The sequence below is a fragment of the Buteo buteo genome, chromosome 1 (assembly GCF_964188355.1).
Source record: "Buteo buteo chromosome 1, bButBut1.hap1.1, whole genome shotgun sequence".
In the NCBI taxonomy this organism is placed as follows: domain Eukaryota; kingdom Metazoa; phylum Chordata; class Aves; order Accipitriformes; family Accipitridae; genus Buteo; species Buteo buteo.
Window position 1 is genome coordinate 41,503,906 of NC_134171.1, and position 27,815 is coordinate 41,531,720.

General features: G+C 42.8%; 1 protein-coding gene across 2 annotated transcripts in view; it reads right to left on the minus strand.

Moving 5' to 3' along the window:
* GALNT7 (polypeptide N-acetylgalactosaminyltransferase 7) overlaps positions 1 to 26,641 on the minus strand; it is a 76,559-nt gene extending 49,918 nt beyond the window's left edge. For both annotated transcript variants that reach the window (XM_075028432.1, XM_075028439.1), the window contains exon 1: positions 26,509 to 26,641. In XM_075028432.1, the coding sequence (XP_074884533.1) occupies positions 26,509 to 26,634 (126 nt within the window). In that variant the 5' untranslated portion in view covers positions 26,635 to 26,641. The remainder of the gene's footprint in view (positions 1 to 26,508) is intronic.
* Between the last annotated feature and the right edge of the window lie 1,174 nt (positions 26,642 to 27,815).

Below are 27,815 nucleotides of genomic sequence, written 5' to 3' on the forward strand. Positions count from 1 at the left end.
ATGCTGGGAAGAAGCTAAAATAATGCCTGTTCTCAGCCAAGCTTCTAGCATCATTCTGCTCTGCCAGCTAATAAGAGAGAGAAAAAAACCCAACACGTAGTATATTTCAGTTTGCTTTGCATCATTACGTGTGGGTCTTACTTACCAGGTTACAGGGCATAGATGGAAAAAACAAAGTGCTACACCAATTTACTTAGTCCTGTAACTATTTTTGTGCCACATGACAGAAAGATTCCACAACACTCTCATGACCAAAAAATGGGAAGACTTTTCAGTATACAGGATCAAACACAGACAAAAGGGAAGATCAACACATCTAACAACGTATTTCTGAACAGATTTCACTCTAGATGCCTACTAACTTCAGAATAAATAAAATGAGCAATGATTCCCACAACAGAGTTGGCTGACTGTGAAAGGGTCCCCGTAGCATTGCACACCTTCCACTTCCACCACCTGTGGTAACCTCTAGCCAAGCAGGACCAGCTGCAGAGGGGAAAGCAAAACCAAAAGCACACACAAACAGAAATCCACAGGTTCTCACGCAAGGATAAAGATCTACGGCACAACTGCCATCACTTCAGAAAATAAGTAAAGAGTTAAAAAGCCCTTTGTAATAATTACATATTTTTTTTTGCACAAAAAAAGTCTGTTCTAAGCCCCACATGCAGCACTGCCTTGAAGTCATATTTTGCAAAACCTTCTGTCAAACAATTTCATCACAAGGCAACCACATTGACTCAAATTAGGGCAGAAGTTGGATCAGGAGAATTCTTTGCTGAATATGAGCAGTGGCATTCAAGCCACCTGGCTAAAAAAGGGCATTCCCTGTCACAGCACCTGGGCAAAACTGTCTCTCTCTTGCTTTGGCTTCTTCTCTCAGTGTAATTCAGAGGCACTTCAAAGGTGATGGAGTGCATACTTATGTGCTCAGTAGCTCCTACAGTGACTTTTAGTGTGAACTTAGAACAGAGCATTTGTGGGAACTGTAGAAACACAGAGAGAAATACAAGTTCACGCTAAATTATAGAAAACTTTTGAAGTTTAAAAACACGTTTGTAAAAACAAGATTGCTAAATCACTGTAATTGCATGCTTTGTACAACTCAAGTGAAAAACCATACTGTTGATGGCATTTGTCACCAGCGTTTCCAGGAAAACATAAGTCTGTAAGTTATGTTCTTATGTTCATAGTTGCCCTCAATTTTGACAGATATACTGACAACATCAAAGTCCATTATGCAACCAATGCCATCTCTCCATAGTAGATTTTTGCTCTGTCAAATATTCTAGGGGAAACAAAACATACTTAAACAAGACCTAAATCATACCTATTAGCACTAAAGCTGTGTAAATTGTGCTATACCAACCCAGAGTAAGCTTTGGTAGACAGAACTAACTTGACTACAGTTTTGTACCACAAACACATTACTGTGATGGCATCTCCAAGAAGCAAGTAATCCTACCAGACAATGACCGCATCAGTCTACTTTTTGGAGTGCTCAACACAAGACTTGGTCAGAAGTCACTTATGAGCCACAAAGAAAACTCCAAACAATTAAAAAGAACCTTGATGATCTAAACAAGCAAGCATTACATTATATGTATAATTTTTACATATAGGTATGTTCTAGTCATTAAAAAAATACATAACTCTGTAGTGTAACTGAGGTGCAAGGGCCACAAGCAGTTTTAGAGAAATGCGCGTTCAGCACTAGTTTTATACGACTGTGTATTGTACTCCCACTTACATCTGAAGAATGAAAGCTAAAGATGTGGTTGTTTGTTTTTTAATTTAAAAAAAGCAAGGCAACTTCCCCCTTCACCTACATTTCACAGCATCTGTCAAGCTGATTGATATGTGATGCACTACTCATTGCCCTGCGCCATCCTTTATCCAGCTTACTTTTTCTTGTCCACTTTCTCCGAGTTCCTGAGTAGCTCCTCGAGAAGGAACTGTTTTGCCAGGGATAGATACCTGTAATAAAACTGCTAATCAGCAGTATTGAGGAAAATCCCTTTTCCCACTCATTCCTTATGTCCTATCTGATAAGGCAAAACAGGGCAATCATTAGTATTTATGCAAGTAAATACAGAAGTAACTTAGTTTTCAATAGATAGCAGTCATCAATATCGACTCACCCCACTGAAAAAAAATAATAATTAAGTAGCAGTATCTTTGATCCCCCAAATTACCCGAGTTACCTGAGGCAAAACTACCTAGGGAGTAACATCAACAATTTTCTTCTATCTTAGGGTTGACATTCCTGAGGTTTGAGAGCATTGCTTATGGAAAAGCAAGTCACATGTTCAAAAATAAAAAGGGCACATAATAAAGGAGACGAACTGTTTGTAAAAATGTGAATTTGGCAACAGCTCAATGTTCTGCTATTATGAAGGAGTTTGACAGAATTTAGCATTCAAGTTCCGAGTGACTTGTGTTAATCTATGTGAGTCTCTGTATCACTGATTCCAAAAAAAGGTAAAAACAACTTCTTGGTACCTACCAATGAGTCTAAAACCTAACAATATTCACTAACATCTGAAGTCATCTCTGCTGGTGTTTGAACCTGTGAGTGGAAGAAAAACACTGTGGAAGATAAGGCTCAGTTTCTCAACTTTATTTTATTTTTTACATGGTTGCTGTAAGAGTTCCCTGGGCAAAAAGACCAACTAGCTCTTCCTGTCATCTTAGATTTTTGTGAAGATACTGTCTACTTGTCACAACAGAAGCATTCATCTAGGACAGTGACTTCAGGCTATTGCTACATACTGCCATGGTCTGCAGCCAACATCTCACAACGTCGTTGCATACAAACTTGTATTAAGCTATGGAAGCTCTCAGGTCAACAAATCATATGGAAACTGCCTCTGCCCCCTGTCCTTCCCTTTTTTCTGTGGCATATCAGTAAATACAAGTAACGCCGATATTCAAATTTCTAACAATGCAAGAATACTTATTTTCAGTTGAAATAACTTGACTGCCCAGCTATTTGCCTAACAGAGGGGAACACCATAAATCCTGAGTTTTACCCATTTACCTGCAGAGAACCTTGTTTAAAGATATATATCCACATTTAGATAAGTCAGTATGATACCCACCTAAGCATCCCATTTAAATGAAATGGTTCTGTTGCAATATTATCTTTCACTTGCAAGGGGAATTCGTCTGCGCTAATGATGCTTCTGTCATCCTCTTTGGCCTTGCTGTGCACATATCACTTAAATTCCTGCAGAGCAATGCAATCCTGCCACAAGTGCTGTTTTGGCTTGTACTGCTTTACAGGCAAGCGACAGGCAGTTTCAGAATTAAGACTCTGCCTGACTGAAAGCAAGTAAAAATAAAGACAATGAGTGCTTCAGAACAAATTACTGTCAGAAATAGCAGTCTTTTATTGTCCTTGTTTTTACTGGCACTCGGTGTTTGAGGAATATCAAACCAGCTGTTAAACCTTTCAACTCACCTTCCTTGTTGCTTGAGATTCAACTCTTACTCAGCTTTTACACATCCCATCCTTCCATTCCTGGCACTGTCATAGTTTATTATACTTGTCCCATACTGCCCCTGGTCCCATCTGTAGTTCAATAGTCATGCTGCATTAAAGAAGTCTTGCCAGAGATCCACTTCACTCAAAGCCTCCACTTAAGAGATGCCTGAGAACTTTGTGGAGGTAGCCACAAGCAATGCACCTCTCCTTAAGGCTCTAGAAAGCACCATGTAATCTGGGATAGCAATTAAGGAGATCTAAAATAGAAGGACTCAGACAAATACCTGAATAGCAGATATTAAAGAAATCTCTGCTTAACATTGTAACTTAAGGCTAGTTTTAAAGCAGGCAAAATAGCCTCTTACCATTAAGATTACAGTAATTTTCAAGTAAAACAAATATTCTTAAAGTGAATCATAAATGAAGCTGCTGCATTACCTAAGGTGATGTTGCATTTTAGTCTCTCCCATGTTCTAGAAATGGAAAGATGTTGGCATTAGCAGCCTGTGCAATAAAAAAAACCAAACCACATTTGCAGCTGCCTGCTGCAGAAGAATAGAAAAGTTATTAGAGGACCCTGGATAAGACAGAAGTATGATCCAAAGCATCCTAGATCCCTTCCTCACAGACAGCACACCAAAGATGACAGAAAGGCTTTTAAACTCAGAACAGCAAGAACCGAATACAAGTTTATTACAACTAGAATAATCAACATTTTCAGTAGAAGAAAGCCAAAGTGATCAAGTGGGACAGAACACATAAAAAAGCATAACAGCAAGCATCTCCCTACACACTGCACCTTTTCAGGTGTGTTTTTGCTTCTTGTAATCAAGAGACTTTCTCTGTTGCATCAAACTGCAATTTCTCTGGTCCCCGAGAAACCAGAGACCACAAGAGACCACACGATTTCCTTGCCTGCAAAGAAGGTTGCCTGCACTGATCCCAGCCCCCTCTTCTTAATAGAACATGACACAAATTGAGACAAGACAAATACTGTACATCATACAAGGTAAGTCAGTTTAGGTTAAGTACTTAAGACTGGTCTAATCAACCACCAGTTGACTCGGAGACTGTGCTTCAGCTATAAGAGTCTGCCATCAACTGCTCTTCCAATGTTCATAACCTTCCTTCTTTCTCTGCACAACAGACAAATTTCTACATACTGCAGCCTACATTGTCATTAGCATGTATTTAACATGGTATTTCAACTGCAAACTTCTGTAGAGCATCATCCACAGTAATTCATTCTCGGAGACTGCAGTGACTCAGACCTTCAAGCCAACAAAGAAGCACCTGTTCAGTGTGTTTACCCTCAAATGTACCATATGGGTTGCTATACCATAGATGACACTCCACACAAATTTAAAAAAAAAATAATAAAAAAATTCATATGCTGGTTGACTCACTTCATGCTAGATTCAGCCATTTAAAATATTTTATTGTAATTTAATTGTTCAGAACACTGTTATGGTAACAGCCAAGCCCCATAAACAGGCCAAAGAGCAAGAGCAGCACCAAGCCCTGGGGCACAGTCATCATTCTACTGCAGCACCAGGGAGAAACACTGTCCCAGGTAAGCAAAGCCCACCAGACACTGACCCCTATCTTTCCAAAACAGTCTAGTTTCTTGTCTAGTCTTGAGAGAAGAGACCCTAAGGACCAATCGTTCTCCTTCTTTTCCGCAAGCAACTATCCACTTGAAGTCTTAGGGGATGTCAAGTTGCATCTACTTACAGGAAGGACAACACTTATTGCCTAGAAAGTTAAACCTTGTTTTCTCTTAATGAAAATAATTATTTTTCAACTTCTCAACCTGGAGGCAATCCATGGGGTACCTTGCTGCACAAGAGGTTCAGCAAGGTGACTTGTTCCTCAAGCAAATGTGCCAGCTGCCGTTGGTATCACAGGAGCAGCAAAGCAGTAGACGAACTGATGCATTTCTAAACAAATAGGGCAACAAACTGGCTTCTAGGGACACAGTCAACCCCAGAAAAATGTTTAAGCAGATGAAGGCTGTGGGAAGTCTCCAAATGCTCAGACTTCTGGCTGGCTCTAATCAATATTATCATCTCTCATTTCTGTAAACATTTGTTGCTATGTATTTTGTTCAAATGCAACCTTCTGTTCTCCTAATTTCTCTCAATTTCCAGTTTTGTTTACATTGCTTTAACTCAGTGCCATTGCTTACCCTATTTTAGAGGGGCAGAAGGTGGAGGCAAAAGTTTCTCTTTCTTCTAGACAAAAGCTGAATATCAGAAAATCCCTTTTGAAAAGTGGATTGCAGAAATGGATGGCAGAAAACTCAAGATCTTTCTCCCTGTCTCCCTCCTCCAAGTGATGAGGAATACCACATTTGCATGTGGCTATGTGGTTTGGAGCAATGCTACACATTTGATCAGATTTTGAAAACAGTGCTGAATGGCTCACATAACACATCTAGAAAACAGTAAAATCATCAACAAAAAAGGAAGACATAACTCTGCCCTTCAGCTTGCATACAAGGGCTTCAGAGTCAAGTATTAGATGCTTTTCTCCATCTTCCCTAAGCTTTTCCTAGGAGACATGCGTTTGGACCATGTAATATAGAACACCTCACAACCCTAAGATACAGTTTTCTAATGAGGCCTGATAAACTAAAATCCATTTTTTGTTAATAGAAAAATAGACTTTCAAGTGAAGACCAGCAAAACAGAGTGAAGATAAAGGCATTTATTATCACACATTTACAGTAAAATTAATCAGAAGCATACTTGGGCTATAATAAATTGCTTCATAATAATTTGAATAACCAACACATTGCTGGCCTATGAAGTTTTTCCCTAGGATACAAGGAAAAAGAGGAGCATACCATAATTAGACAACTGTCCACAATTTTTCTCTGTAGAGGAATTTTATAAATGCTTGACTGGAAAAATTGTGAGTATTAAGAACAAAATGGACAATTGCTTAAGACATCATCTCCATCAGAGCTGACTGCAAGATGCAAAAGGGCCTCCAGGTATCAAGTGAGGTACCTATGACTCTTGGACTATTTCTACCCTTCTTCAGAAAAAAAAAATGCATTGATTTTTCATCTGAGCTTTGCTATCTTTCCCTGTATTGCCAATTAGAGGCTAGCAGAATAGCAGATATTCTGTTAGTCAAACAGATTAGTAAAACGGTATTCACACAAGAAAGCACGTCCCATTTCTTAGCTTAAATGACCTCTTTCCCTTGTAGATCCCTAAGAGTATCCAGCTTTAACAATTACTAAAAATTAAGAGGAAACAATCCTGAATACCTGAAAATAAATATAGTGTTGTATTGATGTCTTGTCCATTTAGTATATGCTGTTCCACGTAGTTTAACTGTTTCTACAGTAGTATTCTACTACTGCCACATGCACCCGCATTCAAGTGCTTGGCAAACAATTCCAATAGTTTTTGCAATCAAATGGAAGACAGAGGAAACAGCCATGAGAATGAATAATTTCACTGCAATACTGCCATAATCCAGAACACTATCATTTCTATCACTAAGACCTTCTCTCTGGTACTTTCTCATTTCACTCCTGCACTCCATGATCTTCAGCTGCATCGCCTTGTCTTTTGTGCCCAGCAGCTGGTCTTGTCCAGTCCTACACCTATGCTCAAGGCATTGCTACAATTGCCAAGAACTTTCTTCCACAGCCCTTAATGGTTCAGCAGTAACATGCCATCTCTTTCCCATCCCCAAAACCTTTCATCTTTTTTCCCCGGAAGTTGTGCCCTCCAAGGTGAAAGGCGTAAAACACAGCATCACCGAAGAGGTTCAGTACAAGATTTGTTCCTGTCACTGCATTTAAACATTCAATGAAGCTTGTGACCTTTCTAGTTGAGTCATTGCTCCTTCCACATTCTCTCTTGCTCCAGGAATATCCTTCATTTTATGCACATGGTTGAATAAGATCTTAAAAATAGAACCCATGTTTATTCATATGGACATTAGAGATTCTTAAGGACTTCTAATATGTCCAGCTTAATTTCCTTCCAAAAAGGAAGAATTATGCTCCTTTTCCTGTGTAGTAGTGTTACACAGTGGACTGTGAGGGGGCAATGCTTTTCATTTTACTAAGACCAAGCCCCTTTTAGGAGTGTTCTCTGTAGACTGAAGAAAGAAATAGATGAAGCTGTTTCTTCTGGACTTAAACAATCAAAATTTAAGTAATCAAATTTTGAGTTGTAGAGATAAGTAGGTAAAAATAAGCATATGCTTTGAATTTAAAAAGAGACCAAAGAGTTACAATTTACAATCCATAACTTTGCTATTGAAAATACCCAACTTCTATTGTTTTTCCCTCCAGAGGGAAAAAGCCTCAGAAAGAAACAAAACCTACCATCAATCCTCATGTTCTAAGCGGCTAAGGACAGCTTTTCCGGCCCTCCAAGCATCAGCTATGAACATTGCACTGGTTAAAGCCCACAGAGGAACTTCATCTCTGTTTCTCAATCATCTGAGACAGATGGATATTTAAAAATCATGCATTTGTCTTATATACCTCAGCAAGTAAATTACATTTACAATACAATAAATCCATCACTGATGGACATGCTTGAACAAAGGATGCATACTTCTGTGCTGTATCTTGTCTGCCTCAATTTTTAAAGACACATACGTCAATCTCATTCCATATTTCTTGCTATTAAGAAGCAAACTGCATTAGATTTTCATTTATCTTGAAATATTGTTGCCATTCTCAAGCTTTACAACAGCCTATTTCTGTCTTTTTTTTTTTAAATTGCATTTCACAATTTGATCAACCCTACCACTTTGAAAGCTTTTTCAAAGAAACAGCCAGCTGAAGCCAAAAGCTGCATTGTATGAAAATTACACATACAATTTACGACCCGTTTCTGCAAGTTTCATCTGAACTCCCAAAAGATTTCAGAAATTCAGAGTACTTACGTAATTACCTTGTGTACTGCTTGACTAGATAAGTGAGGGGAAATCACTTGTTACAATCAATTGTGTTCTCTGTCTCATCTTTCCTTGACCCTTCATTCCTGCGTCTTTACTACGTAGGATATTAAAGAGAATAGTGGTATTTGTGTGGTATTTGCCAATAAATTTGTTACATTCTACTGATTTGTTGAGGTAAGGGAAGTTCTTATCTGTCCTAAATACTTAAAAAATAAAGAAATCGACACAATACAGGCATTTGAAGCGTAAGAGGGAAAAAAGACCTGCAACAATCTAAACTAGTAAGAACCAATTTATTGAGCAGATAAATCGAGTACTCTTCCTGTGACAAATACAGCTAGTGACATTACTTGTTTTGCTGTGAAGTAAACACGATGAATATCAAAACCTATTTCATAGCTTTGCTTTAGAAGCCACATCATGTGTGAGCACCGCCAGGTTCTTTGCATCGACAGCCAGCAAGAATACTGTAATACAATTCACAAATTTCTTCAAACGGACTCCACTGAACCTGTCTGCTCTCCACTATGCTTCCAGCCTTGCACTCAGCTCTGCACTCTCCATGCAGTATCTTTTATTTCGACTACAGAAGCCACCAGGCTCACGTTGAGACCACCAGACCTAGCAGAGAGGCAGAAACGCCGCACTGGGACTTCACAGGAAACAGACTGCCTCGACATTTACTTTGTTAGTGGAGATGATTCACGGTGGTGCCAGCAATCTAAACTTGAAGCTGCCCAAGACTAACGCTCAAAACATTGCTCTCAAAGCTGACTTCGGGAACTGACATCCTACTGCTTTCTGTTAACATGGCACCAAGGATCCGCCTCTAGCCCTGAACATCTTCCAAGGGACCTGCCTACGTCTGTCAGATCCTGAAGAGAGTTTTCACGTGACCTTTGTGTTTCCAGCTCAGGTACGCTCTGGCCAGCATTTCTGATCACGCCTGGAAAAGATGCAAATGAACAGCATCCTCCCACATGCACCGAATCCTTGGCAATTGGACTGCAGCATTCTACCGTTTAAATTATTTGGCATACAGCACACACAAAGAAAGATGCGTGAGGATCCATCTTGCTTGCAACGAGTGAAAATCAGTGTTCTCAGCACTGGGTCTAACCGCAGGATACCCCCACCACCCAATAAGTGTAGCAAGAGGCATTTCCCTGAAGCACTGTAATCTTTTCAACAAATGTTCACTCCTCAGAAACAGAATTTCTGTTATGAAATCAGAAGCCTTGGCAATTCAGACTCTCCGTGTAAATAACGAGAATGGAATTTTGGTTAAAAATTGATCTCAAAACAACAGCGAGCCTTTCCTCAGGTTATACTCGCCCCAGTAACGCTGTTCCCAGCTGGAGTGATTTCCACAAGCCCTAAGCGTGTGCACTCCTGGTACGCTTCAAATGGAGCTGCTAATAACTGCATTTATGAAAATGGTGCCCTTCACTCACTGCATCTAACACAGAAAAGATAATTAGCAAAGCATACTTATGATCTATCCAGGTCATTAAATGGGTGTTTAAATCGGAATGCACTCTGCTGAATGAAGACCTTTACGTGCTAGCCTTGCACTTTACCTTCTAACAAAGACAACGTTGTTAAAGCCCGTCAGAAAACTCATTTCAAAAGTTCTCTGCAGACCCCAAGAAAGAGAGTCTGTTGTCTCTAACAGGGCAAAATCTGGCCAGCAGCTGGAGAAGGAAGAGTCAGTAAGGCAGTTCATAACTTCATGTCTGGCTGGGGAGAGACAGTTCCTCCCAAGAGGAAGAACTGCAAAAGAAGAAAGATGTCAGCATTTCGATCTTCAGTATGAAAGAGAAGCTACATGCATAAGCCATCAAATACCTGAGAAGGATGAACTGACAGATGTACCAGGACAGGACAGTAAACAATACAGAATTGTTTACTGTACATCAAAACAGAATCAGCAAAAGAGACCCCAAAATCCTGGCCTGGTTTCATCTGGGATACAGTTAATTTTCTTTCTAATAGCTGGTATAGTGTTATGTCTTGGATTCAGTACGAGAAAAGTGTTGATAACACACTGATGTTTTCAGTTGTTGCCAAGTAGTGTTTAGACTAAGTCAAGGACTTTGCAGTTCCTCATGCCCAGCCAGCAAGAAGGCTGGAGGGGCACAAGAACTTGGGAAGGGACACAGCCAGGGCAGCTGACCCAAACTGGCCAAAGGGGTATTCCATACCATGTGATGTCATGCCCGGTATATAAACTGGGGAGAGTTGGCCAGGGGCAGGGGTGTGCAGATCATTGCTCGGGAACTAACTGGGCATTGGTCAGCGAGTGGTGAGCAATTGCATTGTGCATCACTTGTATTGTATATTCCAATTCTTTTAGTATTATTATTGTCATTTTTATAATTAATAACAACAATTATTATTATTATTATCTTCCTTTATTCTCTCCCCATCCCACGGGGCGGGGGGGGGGGAGGGGGGGAGAGGTGAGTGAGCAGCTGCATGGTGCTTAGTTGCTGGCTGGGGTTAAACCATCACAATCCACAAGGATGATACTCTCAAACTACAAAATAATTAAAATCCACTGTGTTTTGCTACCTTTCAATAACCTGCAAAACTGTTATATTGAAAATACTAAGGAAAAGCTATATAGAAAAGCCTCTTCTAATAAGAGACAATACATTCACATGGTTGTCAACCAAGCCAATATCACTGCAGTCATTAATCAGTCACCTTTCGGGATGAGGTGCTTTCTTTTTAAAAGTTCTTGCACACAAGCACAACATAAAAGGTATATGCTCTGTTTAAAACTGTCACATGCAAGTTACCCAAATCAAAATTTTCTCAATATATTACTTTATCTTATAATGTAGACTTCGACAAATCTTCTAAGGTAAGAGAGAGAAAACCAGACTGAGTCACTATCCCACTAAACAGTTCCAGTAAACTAAAATAAACAAAAAAGCAAAACAAAACAAACAAAAAAAACCCCAATGCAAAAACCAATGAGAAAACCCACTTATTTTTTTTCTTAAATTACAATTAAACAGTTCTACAGTTTTAAGTCTCATGGTAGACTAAAAATATCAGGGACAGCAATGAAGAGGTGTCAGTGTGTTCTTTGGTGAAATTGATGGAAATATCCAACTGGATATAAAAAAAACCAGCACCATGAGAATGGCCAAACAGTGGGACAAGCTAGGCAGAGCGGTTGTGCTGTCTCCCTCCTTGGAGGTTTTCAAGGCCCAACTGGACAAAGCCCCAAGCAACCTGTCTGACTGCACAGTTGACCCTGCTTTGAGCAGGGCGTTGGACTGGGGACCTCCTCAGGTTCCTTCCAGCTTGAATAATCCTATGATCTTACATAAGAAATTTGAACAGCCTTTCTGACATCATTAAAGCTGGAATTTTTGACTTTTTAACCCACTTCAATTAAAAAATATACATGCTTAAAAGTAAGCTACTATTCAGCTTTCCATTTTAATAATTTCAACAGAAACATGAACAACAGAAACTCTGTGCATCTCTTTAGCAGAGAGCAACTGAAAGCCACAAGCAGTAAAAGTCATTTCAGACATAATATTTTACCTGGAAACAGTGTATTTTCCTTGTGTTTAGTATAGCATTTCCTGCTCTATAATTCTTGACAATATGACAACTGTAGATTTGTAAAGGAAGTCAGATTTATGTAAGATGTGGCGCAAAGAAAAGAAAAAAAAAATCACTTGCCTACTCTTCCTCCTGTGTAAAAGGGATTCAAGGCTGACTTCCCTGTTTTATTTAAAAAGCAAAGTTTGGAAGACTTCTGAGCGTCAATACTGTGATGCATTACATTGGCGTTTATCTTCCCAAGATTGCAGATATACAGTAAAACCTGAAGGTGATATTTTTCATCTCTGCTGCAAGGTGAACTGTGGAATAACAGGAATACGAATTACAAGATGCACCTAGCTCTTGCAGAAAGTTAATGAAAACTGTATTTTTATCTGCTGCAGACGAGCTGCCTTTACATTTTTGCTTTCGCTAATTTGTTGTGGCTTTAAACCTCTGTCTGATCGGTGCTGGGTTTTTCAAGCTGACGTTCTAGAGTAGGATGGATCCATTTCTACAAGCAGGTTACCTCACCGCTACACATTTTTGTCCTGCCTGTGCGCCAGGACAAGCACAGGCTTACACCCGCGCGCTGAGCCGGGTCAAGGACTGCCCGCGGCCAGCTGAGTGGGCAAGACAAATGAAGCTGGCATCCATAAGCAGGGCGAACACCAGCGCCGAGCTAGTTCCAAACAGGACTGTGAGGGAGAAAATAAATAAAAAAACCAAACCAAAACAAACCACCAATACCAAAATCTGCTGGAAGCTGAAAAACACAGAGGAGAGTGCCCTAGTAGCAAGACACACAGAACACAGCTGCCTCCCCAGGCTGCTTAAAACCATTACTTGTGCGTAGGCATACAGCCGAGAGGTAAGGGCCGCGCGGCCCTGCTCCGTCCTCAGGGCCCTCCTCGGGACCTCTGCGGGGCACCGGGGACAACCAGCACCTGCAGGCTGCCTGGCTCCAGGGAGGGTTCGCTTCTTTTATACCTTTGAAACAAAACAACACAACACAACAAACCCCCCTCCCCCAGAACACCACAAAACCCCAGAGTGCCTCTCTCTAAACCTTTCTTCCCCCTCGGAGGAGGAGACCCGCTTGCTGTGCTGAGGACGGGCAGGTGTGAAAGCAGCACACTTGAGTCCCTACGGAATTTAGGGCCAGGCGCTCACGGTGCGCTAAGAGCATCAGAAAAAAAACAGGCAGCCTGCCCGGCGGCGTGGTTTTCCGAGTCACCGCACCCAGACCCCATCTCAGCCTGGGTGTTCCAAGTGTTCCTAGGCAGGGAAAGCCTGTAACAGTAAACCAGACTGTGTCGGGTGGCCCGTGTAATGGCGGCTGTTCCCCTTCCCAAGGCACCCAGGACTCTTCTTCCAGCACTGCCTGTGGTAAGTGCTAATGGTAACGCTGGAACACCATTGCGCCCTAAACAAAAGGACGTTTCTGTTACATATTCTTAGCAGTATGAATCTCCCTTTCCGCTTCTAAACCAAACCTACAAAAAAAAGATTATTTTCCCTCTTACTACAGAATTAAGGAGACAGCTGTGTGTTCTTAAATTCTGGGAGGGGAGGGAAAGCGTACATAACCAGTGGTTGCCCTGCATTAGGTAAGGGCACTTCTCCCTTTTCAGGAAAGATCCAAGCCTCAATAGAGTTCTCATTAAAAATATATAAAAATTTCTCAGCATGATGATTTGAACACATATTTCTAGATCTCCAGTACCACCCTTTCCTTACAAAATAAACCCAAATGTCAGGCAGAACTGCCTTCCACATAAGTATTTTCTCACTCTCATATCCATTCTTCTATGCCACTGCAGTTAGATAAAAAAGGGTATTAGGGAATATGCCAGTCTAGCACTGGCCACATTTCTTCAGTCTACAGACAAAAGAAATCAACTAAGTAAAGAAACCAAAACTTTAAAAGCAAAAATGTATGAAGGCAAAGGAACATCACAGAGGTTAACATGCATTGGGATAAAACCAGCACCAGTTATAAAATAGAATTGCCATAACTGGTCTCTTATATGGTTTAAAGTTTCTTTGAGTCCTGTAGCTGATACAGTATAAAAACAGTTAAGCAACATTAAGGTCTGACAAAATTAACACATGCATGCGGGGGAGAAAATGGACTTCCTACAGGGAAGTTGTTGGGGTTTGGTGTTAGACTATGAATAGATCTCCTAAATATACACTACTGGAAGGCTTCCATTCGTAAAGCCAAAGTGACTTACAGAAATTCAGCTACATACAACAACATACAGCAATATTTAATGGGTTCAGCTGTAAGACACTGATTCTGTATCTGAAAACTTAACCTCCTCATCAGTAAAACCGGGCTTAAAAATAAATGCCCATGCATTTTAGTAAATATGTAAAAAGTATATTGCTCTGGACTTAGGAAATCTCAGGTTTGAGAATGTAAAAAGGAAGACAATAAAATACAATTATTTCTGATACGCGAAAGCATTCTCACCGATGAACATTTTAAGGCATCAGAGTCAAGATTATTCAGTTGTTATTAAAATATATTTTTGAAGCACTGACCTAAAAAGTGTAATGAATTCTGCCTGCAACATTATGCCTTTGATAATGTTAAGCCGTAGATTATGGTTGTTACATAAACCAAATGAATAGATAAAAGTTCTGCCTGTTTCTTAGAAATAAACAGCCGTGAACCATTTCTGAAAATTAGGATTGCTGGGATTAGACTGCAAACTGTATTTTGACAAGTTATCAGTACAGACTAAATTCTTGGAAATATCATGCAAGATAAAACCTGTTAAAAAACCTGTTCAAGCTGCCTCTCCTTTGCAGCAACGCTAACTGGCCAAGTTCTATCAGTGAAAACTTTGGTGCTTAGCGTTTAAGGCTGTGAAGACTTCTTTAATCACAGACACGAACTGTAGAGTTTAAAATGAAACCGTTTTTTCCCCCAAAAAAACCTTAGCATTTTATAACCTGTGACAAACCTGTTAGAAGTCAGACTGCCCAAGCTATTGCAGAGGATAAAGTCAAGAGAAGTAGTCTGATCATTTATCTTTCTCCCTTATTTCCAGATATCCATATCATTTAATATCTTACTGCAACGCACGAAAACTCTTAAGCTGTTGAACAGTGGGTCTTGAGAATAAGCCTAATTAACTCCCCAAATTCCCACAAAGAATGAATGAGGAAAAAACCCCACCACCTGACCAGGAAAAAAAGAAATAAAGTGAAGTATTCATCCTTCAGCTGAGAATGAGATTGGAATAAGAACCTGGAATAACAAGAGATCAATGCACCTCATTACACTAACATGGACTTGTGCTGGCTGCAGTCAATCAATGATCACCATCAAGCCTCCATGTAAGGATCCAATCATACCTTCACCACCTGATGCAAACATACAGGACTGTTTAAAAAAGTTTTGGTTTTGTTTTTTTTTTTAAAAGATACCATATTGCTTCCAGGAGATATAAAAATTATGTTAAGATCTGAAAATCAGTGTCTCGCATGCCTTATTGTAAGCCCAGCAGCCTCTCTGTCCTCAGCTTAACAGCAAAAACCTAACTAGCTACCTCTGATTACCTGCAGTCCCTGTGCACATTTCACCACGCACATACGTGCAAGTCAGCTTGGGTTTAGAAATTATGCACCCCTGGGAAATATCGCCAAAACAAACACCTCCCAAAGAGGCACAAGGCATCTCTCAACCACAAGATCTAGGCATATGGGAATCAGAGAAAGGGGACGTAGGACAGATGAATTGTGCTCAAGGACAGCAGATTTCAAAGAATTCTAATTATTTTTAAAGTAGGCCAACCCCCAGGACATATCCATTTCATCCAGAAAAATTAATCCAGCCTGCTCCCTGCCATCCTCTTTTCCCAAGGCCCCTCAGGCATACACAAAGATTAAAGGCTACATGAACTATCCTGGCAGTCTGCTCCCTTTTATCACACGAGCTTGACAACTCCCCTGTCATCACCAGCCTTGGTAGAAGATAATAACAGGAGCAAAACTTGTTAACTCCCCAAAAGGTGATTGACGTGACTATTTGTGGAAAAGGTAAGTCTGCTCTCTAATACGGCGACTCTGTATCTTACAGAGATTCGCCCCGTGAAGCCCCATTTCTCTACATGAAATAATGGCGATGGCATTGACACTTTGGACGCCTGCCCGCTGCTCCGTATATGAGCACTCAAGGGTCTCATCATACATTGGCAAAGCTGGGCCAGAGTAACCGTTTGGCCGAGGTTTGACATCAAAGTCTTCTCCCAGTCTTGATTCCAGTGCCATGGACAGCTGCTTTCCTTGAGGTTGTTTTTTCTGCTGGTGACCCTGAAGGAGGAGCTCATGCCTGGACCTGCTCAAAGAGCTTCATGGCCTCACTGTTGAGTCAATGCTTCCTGGCTTTCCTTAGCCCAACCTTTCTTGTACTGTTTACATAACTAAAAAATAAGCAAGTGTTCAAGACAAGTATTTTGGATTGGTATTGCAAAACACAGAGAGGGACAGAAGACAGAAGGAGTCTTCAACTCTTAGACACCGAGATCACACAAACGCATCCCAGAAACTAATCTGCAGTCTTGCTTCAGACACACAGGGCTGGAATACCTCCACAAAGAGTACTTGAGACCACTTTACACACTCAGTAAATCTCATGCTGTAGGAGTACCTTACATTGCATGAAATAGCAGCATTTGGAGCTGAGGATCTCCAAAAAGTGATACAAGAAGCAGCAGGCGATTCTTCTCCCACACCCGCAGGAGCTGAGGCACAGGAGACGCATGCACCATCCTTCTGGACTTGACAGCTTCTGGCTAAGAGCTCTCCGATCAGAGGCAGGTGGTACGCTTACAGGCAATCACTAAAAGCTCATATTCCATTAAAAGAAGCAAACAACGAAAAAAACCCACCTCCCACCCTTTTTCACCTCTGCACATTACCGAGATACTGTTTTTAAGCTAATCACTAGTGAAGGTCTTGGTCCTGTGCAGAAGGAACATATTTCATAGAGGGGAGGGAAGTAAGGGTGGAAAATGTGGAAGAGGCGAGAAAAAACCAACATATTTCATAGCTGCTGTTTAAAGCTTCTCAAGGGCTTTGGCATGTTAGAATAACACTGTGGGAGATGGATTAGCAGAGACAGAGCAGGTGAAGCAGTCGAAGGTGCATGATAAATGCACCATTGACACATGCATGGCTTATAAAAGACATATATTACAAGCCTTGAAGAGCTGACTTCAAGGCCTCATTTAAGTGAGAGTGTAGCAAATCTTGTTTCAAGACTAAAGCATGCAGAGAACAACTTATTTTCTCTGAAGAACACGTTATCTCAATATTGTCTTTCTTGGTCTTCCTTCCTCAATAGGAAGAACAGAAAACTCATGACATTAGCATCCCAGATGCTTTTAACAGGCAGCCTGGTCACTTTTTTTGGCTTTGCTTCAAAATGTTATTACAGATGAAGCACTTTCTACAGCCAACTTAAAATTATAAATACCTCTTTCTTTGACATATCTAGAATTCTTATTAACTAGCTCAAAACAAAGAGATTGCTTAAATATCTCAAATCCATAAAGGCAGGAACTGAGAAATAAAATGGGGTGCTGCTATGCTTCAGCCCTGTTGAAATGCTACTCCTTGTTTTATTTAGTCATCCTTAAAAGGGAAGTCTTTTACTACAGGTTAAAACCAAAGGAAATTTTAATCCCCAAATTGAGACAAAAATGTTCAAATATGAAAAAAACTTATTAAATTTCATTAAAAATCTTCTATTTTTTCTAAAACACACTATTTAACATAATACTTTCTGCCTTATTAAAAAAAATCAACTGTATTCACTCAAGTCAGAACAGTTCTTGCTGAGCCATTTTCATTGCCAATTTTTTAAAAGACAACAAAATAAGTAAGAAACTTTGTGGGCTGAGCACCATCTGCTTATGCTTTAATTTCATTAACAGTTGTATTTTGAGACTTTCAACTGTAAAGAAAGTTTTCCAAATGTAAACAGCATGTAAACCAGTATATTGTTTTTACCTTGTACTTTCCTACAATTCTCTCCTGCTGCTCAGGGGTTTACTGCACATCAGTGCTGACTGCTGCTATTTGCAACTGAACGTTCCACAAGGAAATCAAAGGAAAATAAGTTGTAGCTTAGGAAAGCCAGAGCAATTCTAAAAAACATTACTGGAGTCAGCGATTAGAATGAAGGATTCAAGAAGATGTGGTAGGAGAGAAACTTAAAAGAAATACAGACCACCATTGAGCAGCAAACAGTTAGTTTATTATAACAGAGCACGGGGGAGGGGAAAGCAATTTCTTTTGCAAGTTGCAAGAAAGCATGCTTACGCATGGAGAACCATGTTTAATTCCTGCTTAATACAATCCTTTTTTAAGCATCATATCTTCATTACAAAAAGTAGCCATTTTTGTTTCACTAATAATGTATTGTATGTATGTAGCCTGGTATGAGTAACATTTTTATTCCCACACGGGAAGTCAATGGGTTTTCAGAGAATAGGAATTCTGTGCTATAAAATGCATCCTTAAGAAAACACCAACCCATTTCAAAAACAGCTCGCACTAAGCAAAGAATTCTTACAGATTTTTTCAAAATTCAGACCTACCAATTCAAATGATATTCCAGTGAGTAAGCAAGTATTTTAAACCTGTTTGGTCCCAAGCAGGGGGAACACAATAAGGATGTTTATTTGAAAATCAAAGTTAGAATACAAGTATTAGCCTTCTCCTCTGTATCTTTTTGCAATTATTAACAACAAAACACCCCCTTTCCACAAACACACATACTTTCCCAGCAAGCTCCTGCGAGGAGGAGGCTATAATTAAACTGATAAATCCCCGTCCAGAGATCTGCTATAAAGTACAACCTTAACCTTTGGTTTAAGTTTACAGAAATCTACCGAGTTTAATTTTTTTTCTCCCTAAGACCTATATTAGATGAAAGGCCAGAATACCCCCAAATCCAAGCCTGAACAGGATCACAGGTTGCAAAGATATGCATGCTGCTGGCTGCTTATTGCTCCCTTTTGTTAGGCCATTCTGCCAACATTTTCCTTACTGAACACGTTACCTTGGCATTGCTCTTTGTTGTGGGGGGGTGGGACCTCACTCACCAGAACAGTGTCTAAACCTAGAGCACTGTGGGGCAGAGGTGGACTGCTAAGGGCAGATTCAGCAAGATAAATTCCCTTTAATTCACAAAAAGATTAAAGAAAACTGATGGAGGAGGCAGCCTTTTAAACAGCATGTTGCTATTTTTAAACTAATCATTCACAGTAGACGTTTGTTTTCCATACTTACGGAGGAAATCTAGTAATTAAACGTAACTGTTACCAGACTTGGAATCCTTCTCTCAGATTATATGGCCTAGTTTCTGTAAAAAGCATCCCACCCGCCCCCCCAAGGTATAAGTCAAACCTATTAATGTAACAGCTTATCCTGCCCTATTTCCACTTGGCAGTCTCCCGTAATGCTGATTTAATATCTGACAAAAATAGGACAAAGATACTGTCATTTTTCATTAGGGAACGTCAGCTCAATACAAGCAATTTTAACTCTGCTGAGCTTGGATTAGGGAAGGTGCATGCTGCTTGGCCATGTGGCGAAAAACCCACATATCTACTTCTGGATATGACATGCCTTCTCTCAAGGCTGGCATCCTGATGACCCACTGAGCCTTTTCCAATAACTAAATTTACTAGCACCAGAACTGCTGCTACTTCAGCTTAGACATCGTATCTTAACTCACCACCTTTAAAATAGAGAGTTAACTATTACCTAGATTTTTATTTTAAAAAGGACTTTATAACATGCTATTTTTAATGCCCCATTGCTTGGCCACTAAGCAGCACGAATTATCACTTCTGTTATCTTATTTTTTCTTAAAGAACAAATGATAACCTAACCCAACCCATTGTGTTGATCCTTTTTTATTTTGGTGGTCTTACTCACAGTTTCTCCATTAGGTACTGCAACAGTGGAATAGTTTTACCTGTGTGATCCCCGAAACAGACAAAATCACTAAGTTTTTTGTTGCATATTACCTAAGAGTGCAGAGCCACCTTTCGTCCTATGCTGAGGATCCTGCCAAAGGCTCCCTGGATGCTCTAGATCCCCTTCTCCTGCAATGGGATTCTTGAAAAGCAAATGCCAGACTTAACTTAAGATCCTTGATTTTTCATCTGTTCAGTTCTTTTACATTACTCATGAATGGTAACACTTGGGGCTAGAATAGAACAAAAGGAATCTTGTCACATACGTATAAAATGGTGCGACACTGCTGTCTCTGGAGGAGTAGACATATACATAATTAATAGTATTGAGATAATAATGAATTATTTACCTAAGTTATTACAAGGGATCTTAATGACAAAAGAGTTCAAGAAATTTTTAATACAATCTATGTATGTACACATAAATTGTAGGAATTATCTAGGCTTTTTTTTTCTTCCCTCATTTCTTCACATAATTTGCTTCGTGGTCATTTATTCTGCAACATAACTGGAAGCATTTGTCAAAAGATTTCACTTTTAATATGGTAGGGATTGGGGTTTTTACACTCTCCCAAGGGTGACAAGCTTTTTCAAAGCCAATTTAGATGAAAGCACACATTAAAGAAAAATTAGCATTTAATATCTCAAAACATTTTGCCTATTACTGTCACTAGCAACACTAAAGATTACTGTAATAAACAGAGGGGAAAAAAAAGTGATGCTTACTTCCTACAACAGCAATACTTTGGCTATAGCAAGCTCACTGCTTCCCTGCGCACAGATTTCAAACCAAACTTGTTGAACATGAAAAATTTGCCAAGGTGTTCATTTCTGCTGTCACACAAGCAGTAGTGACTTATTACGGCTTTGACTGTAGAAGGCGGCGTGCCTATGTCTAGCCCTGCACCTGTAGGGAGCTTTTCACACCCAGATGATGAATGATTGCATTGAGCTTTCAGGTAATGACGGAGCGGCAGAACTGATGTGACGCTCCTTGTGTTAGGTCTCACCCCATTACCAGCAAAAAAAAAAGTGACCGACTTCTAGATAACTATACAAAGCAACTGGAGAGAGAGAGAGATTATTCTGTTATTTGATCACCTGTGTACCGCAATGTATCACGTCTTTACCAAACTCAGACAACTTGAATCCCTTCACCACTGAACACCACTCTCCCTGTTACATCAGATTTATCACCTTATTCCCTTTCCTCCAGTAATGATATCAGCTTCAGATTCCTGCATCTCGGTTTCTCTCCTAAGCACATTTGCCATTACTCCTTAAGGGAAAGTGGAGAATTTCCGCTGGGACTTCCACTGCAAAGAATCTAATTTAAACCACAATAACACCTCAAGTTCAGTCTGCAACCTGTCATTAAGTTCTCAGTGACAATCCAGCCAAGGCATACAGGATATTAGTGGTCCTTAAAGTGGGGGAGAAGGGGTGTCACCAGAAAGCTCAGAAAACGTCCATTCAGCTTTTGCTTCTTTTTTTCTAACTCCTCCACCTCCACATCATAAATTCTCCACCTTCTAGTGGCCGCGTGGGAATTGTAATGTTTAAACTTGGCGGTCGGTGAGGTCCCACAGCCCCAGCTGCAAGCCCACCATCTGGCTTCCTGAACCGGGGGGACATGCCAGAATCGCCACCTGCAGAAGGGCCCTTGGCAGAGCCTCCCTTCCCGATCCGAGGGCAACCGCTCCTCCCTCGCTACGACACGGCTGCCGTGATCTATGGCAGCAAGGACAGCTAACCGTCCTGGTGGAGAGACAGGGGTATAAAAGTCTAGGGGTGGGAGACTGTGCCCTCAAAAGCTCCCGTTTAGTTACAGAGCACTGAGAGCACAGCTGGCGTAGGAGATGGGCACGCTTTCAGGGGTGGTAGGACGAAGGTGACAGTTTTCTAATTACTTGTACACACAAAAAAAGCCCTGGGAACCCAGTCCAGAAAGTCTGAGAACTGTTGATAAACAAATACTCCCTAAAGGAGAACGCATTGAGAACATGTCACTTGCAGACACAGAAAATTAAATGCCTTCAATACACGGCAAGGCAAGTTAATGGCAGCCCGTCAGTGGCTCAGGTGCAGTGAGCTACAGGCTAGCTGAAGTCAGGAAATACCGCAAATACTGTAATGCTTTGAATCTGAAGCACCAGGTTCCCAGACACAAGGCCAGGCAGCCCATGCCGAGATTTCAGGAAGTTCTCCTTGCTGCACACGAGAGGAGGGCAGAACAGGGAATTTATTTTGTGGGTTTTCCCATCTTGCCACCACATTTCTGACCTATACAAGGTCAGCCACACACTTCCAGCAAATCTTTTACTACCTTCCTAGGCTCTGGAAGGGGATTAGTAACACGCTGGACAGTTTTTCTTATTTACTGTCCTTCACAGAGACAAATGAATAGGGTCATTTCTATCAGCTTCTTGGAGTGCTCCAGTGAAGATTAGAGTAAGTATGACACCACTGATCATACTACTACTACCACATAGACTATGAGCATGCAGAGTTGTACTTCAAGTTTCGCCTCAGGTAAGCTAAAAAGAGCTTTCAAAAAAAACACCCCAAAAAACCCAAAACCCCGACAAACAAACAAACCAAACCCCCAAACCACCAACCTCAATTATACATAACTTTTAAAGCTTCTGAATACTAATCTGGTCACTTTAACGCTTTGTAATTGGTCAGATTTGGAGAGTTAAAGTTGACTTTATATACTATGTTTATACGTACATATATATGTAGTATCTACATGTATATACTACATGTATTCCTCCAAATAAGCTGTTTCAGTAATGAATCTTTCTTTACCGTTTCAGTCCATTGGTTCTGCCTGCTGTTCTACCCACTCCTTGATGACACCAGCTTTTAAGGCTGTACCTCTGAGGCTGATCATTAGCGACACATCTCGCTGGAGACCAACAAGTACTATAGCTGGGATCCCTACAGCAATCTTCTTACAATGAATAGCCTCAATCATTTCCTGCTAGCTCGAAAACCATGATCCCTCGATCCAGAAGAGCAGAAGGTATCAGAAAACATCCAAAAGACCCCACAACACGCACATAATAATCAAATCAATGATTCTACCTAATCTTTTCTCACAGCCATGAACAAGAGTGTCCCTGCCTAAATCTTCAGTACCCTTGTAATCCTTACTATCAGATAGCAGGTGTCCTTACTTACATAAAAGCAGATATGCTTTTAAAGACTCTGAGGATAGACCTTAATATATTTTCATTGTTTCTGTTTGGTTTAGATTGGAAACTAAAAGCTCTCCGGGATAAGAATTATTTTATTCTGGTTTGGATACTCCTGATAATGCAGATAAATAAATACTTAACTTCTCCCTCTGAATCCTGCAAGCACTTTTTCCTCAAACAGTGTCTTGCAGAAACAAAGTTCCACAGTGGGGTTACCTGGAGAAGAGCTTTGTTCCCACAACTTCTGAATATGCTTTCACAGAACATATACATCTGTGGCAGTCTTCTATCAGAAAGAAAGGTCTTACCTCCAACTGTCTGTATTACTGTTATTACCTCTGTGTTCTCTCATTTCCTTCCTGAACAGCCACTTCTCCACTTTCACTTTTTCATTGAAAACTCTCTGTACATTAATCATCTTGCCTCTCCAAAAGATCCCTGAAATCTTTTACGATCAGTACAAACAACATTAACACAATGTTTGAAGGGAGAATATACTTTAAAAAACAAAAAAAACAACAAAACAACTTTTTAAAGTTATAACACTTCTACAAGATCTTCAATATTACCCATTCTTGTCTGCTACTGTAAGCAGGAAAAGATTCAAGGTTATAAACATAAAAAGAACAACACAGCAGAACTCTTCATCTTTGCTTCTTTAATGCCTTGGTGTTATTAAAAAGTGCCCAGGGTTACAGTGCAGAGAGAGAAAGGGTACTGCCTAGGTTAGCTATAAAAAGTTAAATTCTATTTTAAGCTGGTACTGTCTGAGGGGGAATTCTACATTTGTTGGCTAGAGCTTTCAGCACAAGCAAAGGGAGGAGGAGGGTGTTGTACGGGAATAAGAAGAATTATTCTGTTATCTTGAGCTTAACAAACTTTCTGGCAACTAACAACACCAAACATATTTGTATGACTTAACAAAGTGCACATCACCAGTGCATTTCAGAGAAGCAGTTATGATTAAACTCCTAGTTCCAATGTGCAGGAACTGCACTGACGCACAGTCTTTTTTCCAGGTGTTGCAGGGAGCATACCCCCAGAGACAAGCCCACCTCATGGGGTCAGCGCTGCCTCACCTAGCAGGATGCAGGATCCGAAGGCCCTTGCCTCCGGACGTATTCCCGGGCTCTGCCAGCTCCCCAGGAATATGCTGGAGCACTGCTAGTAGCGTGCCTGCTCACTACTGTTTAACTAGTCCTCACCTGAGCAGCTTGAGGAAGAAAGCAGTCCAAACCAAAACACAAATTTAGTAATAACAATACTGCTTCCCAGAAACGGTGAAGAAGCACGTATTACCCACTCATATATATCACAACAAGTAAACAGCTGATCTAGCTAATGAACCAGATATTCTGTTTAGATTTCATCTTTGACAGTGTTTGCTTAATATAATTGTATTTGTTCCCAGCAAAGACTGAATTATTTCCTGAGGTGGCTGTCATAGATGGGTATTTCCTCCTCCAGTTAAGGCATGGGTAATCAAGACAGAGTGCTGCTTTATCAGGGGCTGGACTGTAAAAATTCTTCCAACTCCTTTATTGCCACGTGCACCAGCTAGAAAAGATTTCTGAATTAGACCTCACACGCGAATGGAGGTGGATACAAGGGTTCAGCTCAAAAGTCTCCGAGCGAAAGCCTTCAGACTCATGAGAAAGGACAGCATGACTCATTACAGCACCTGAATAAACTGATAGAGCACGCATGCTGGAGGACTGCAATATTTCAGCTGTCATCCCAGAATAATCATCTGAAGATGGTCACTGCCTTACACAGCAATGCAACCACAACTTTTTTTTTTTTTTTTTTTCTCCCAGAGGATGTCACTTTACAGGTCTGTTACCCGTTCCTAAGCAGGAAAAGTAATTTGACTGGTTTTGACGCAAAATGTTTACCGCCCGACATTTTCTTGGGAGGTATACTAGTAGAATTCCTGAAGATTTTTCTGTACACAGACAAGCCCGTGTTGTATCTAGAAGAGCAGATTACAGAAACTTCACCACTTAATAAGCTGTGTATCTCCAAAAGAACCACTACGGCCTATTATCTCAGCAGTAACTGCCAAGACACAGCAAACTGTAACAGCTTCAGAAGACAGAGCATCTGCTGAAGGAGTCCAAAGTCATTTCCAGTTTTCAAAAGCAAGAATTCTGTCAGCTCGCTTGCCTTCCACAATTATTCAAAGCAGCCCACTAGAGAGGACCAAGATCGTTAGTGAACGCATCATAAAAGATCACTTTTTAAGACAATCACCGTAAAAGTTTATGACTTTACGAAGATTATAATAAATCTTGACTAATCTTACTTCAAGCAGAACTCCTTAAGTCCAGTTACTTTTGACAGCTCTAAAACACCTGGCGAAAACAGAAAAAGCCCTTTGACTCCAAGACCCGGGTGTCGAAGGGTCAGATTATTCTCGCCTGATGGACGGATACAAGGCCGTGGCAAGGCTCGCTCTGCAGAGCTGCCTGCCTGGCCCGGAGCGTTTCTAGAGCTTGCCAGTCCCCTTCGGCCGAAGGGCTGCCCAGCCGGCGCCTCGCGGGTGGGTCGCCCCACCGCTTCGGGGTGGGAGACCCGCACCGCCCGCACGATCAGTCCCACGCCCTCGGGCTTCCCGTGCGCTGCTCTTAAATGACCTGATCTGCTGCTTCTCCTTGGCGAAACCCGCCGCTCGGTTAGTAAAACGCCAGATCGGTGGCGGCGGGGCGAGCAGGAGAGGGGAACACCTGCACCCCTTGCCGAAGCTCGGGGGGAAGACCTCTGCAGGGTACTTACGCCGCCTACACCAGCACGCCGATTTCAGGGACGGGAAAGCCCCCAGAGGGCACACGGACCCACGCGGTTTGGGCGCCCGGGGCGTCGCCGGCGGGGAAGTCCCGGGGAAGGGCCCCGTCGGAGCGCTGCCCGCCCGCACCACCGCGCCGGCGGCGGACACCGGCGGCGGACACCGGCGACGCGCTCCCGGCCCGGCCGCCGGCGGGCGGGGGAGCTGCGGCGGCCCCGCGCCGGGCGGGGCGGCGCGGCGCGGACCGGACACCCGCCCGGACCCGCTGACGGGGCCCATCGCGGCGCGACGGCCCCGGGCCCCGCCGCGGCCGGCCCCCACGGCGGCGGCCGGCCGCGGCGCCGGATCCGGGGGCCGGCCCCGCCGCTCCGCGCTCCCCTCTCGGGCCTGCAGGCGCCGCAGGCCGCAGCCCGGGCAGCCGCCCCCTACCCGCCCGCAGCCGCCGCCGCCGCCGGTCACCCCGCGGGCGGCGGCCCCGCCACCCGCTCCGTCCCGTCCCCCCGCCCGGCGCGGCCGCACACTCACCCGCGTCCGTCCCGGGGGAGCCGGCTCCTCGGTGCGGGGCGACAGCGAGGACCAGAGCAGCAGCAGCCCCAAGAAGCTGCCCGCCAGCAGCACGGCGCGCAGCAGGAAGCCCAGCTTCAGCCGCATCCTCCCGCCCGCCCGCCCTCTCCCTCCCGCCGCCGCGCACGCAGCGCCCGGCCCCACGCACCGGCGGGCTTCCGCCCCCCACCCGGCACGGCACGGCCCCGCCGCCTCCTCCTTTCCCCCTCCTCCCCCGGCCGCCGCTGCTCTCCGGCAGCCGCCCGCCTGCGGAGGCTTTCCTCCCGCCGCCGCACGTACAAACTTTCTTCCCCCCCCCCCCCTTCCTTTTTCCTTCCCCTCCTCCCCGGTAGTCCCCCCCGCTGCGGGCTGCCGCGCCTGCCTCCCCGCTGGGCGCAGCAGCAGCGGCGGCGGCGGCGGCCGGGGTGATGCGGAGCAGGAAGTAGCCGCCGCGGGAGCCGCGGTTCCACGTGGCCGCCCCGCACCGGGGCGGGGGCGCCTCGCACCGGGCAGCCGCGCCGGCCCCTCCGGCCCCCGGCGGGCGGGCGTGGGCGGGCGGCTGCCGCTGCACCTGCTCCAGCCCGGGCTGCCGCCGGGGTTAACCGCGCCCGCACCCCACCTGGGAAAGGGGAGGGAAGGGACGGAGGAGCTCGGGGGGGGGGGGGGGGGGTGGCTTTTGCCGGCTGGGTGGGCAAGCCCGCTCGGGGCAGCGACTCGTGAAAATTCAGGTGCAAACTTCAGCGGTTGTCGTAGGAGTAGGGTAACGCAGGCCCATTAATTGCAGCCTGTAGCCTGGGCAGAGGAACGCTGAAAAGTCAACAGATTTTTCTTGAGGATAAGGAGATGGAGTACGAGATTAGAGAGATGTTATCAGCCCTTACCTCGCGTGCGTTTTGTTACTAATTTTCTGCCCTAAATGTTAGGGATCCTATTTCCTCCTCTGAAGGAGTCTCACACGTGCGCGCACACACACACAAACCTGATACTACGAGCTCTCTGCAAAGCAGAGTGGTGCAAGAACAATACTTCCAATGTAATACTTTTGCCTCTTCTGTGTATTCAGTACTACCCACTTGCCTTGATGCTTTTCGGTTCTGTTTCTTGTGGGCACTGGCAGGATATCAGATCCAAGGATCCTGAATGTTAACTTTAAGTGATAAGCACTGTAGAAATAAAACAGGATATTACACCCTGAACAGGATCACTCTGGAGGAAAAAAAACCCCACACCTAAGTGACCTTTGTAGTTGGACACACCTAGACACAGAAGGCTTTGTTTATTCGTACAAC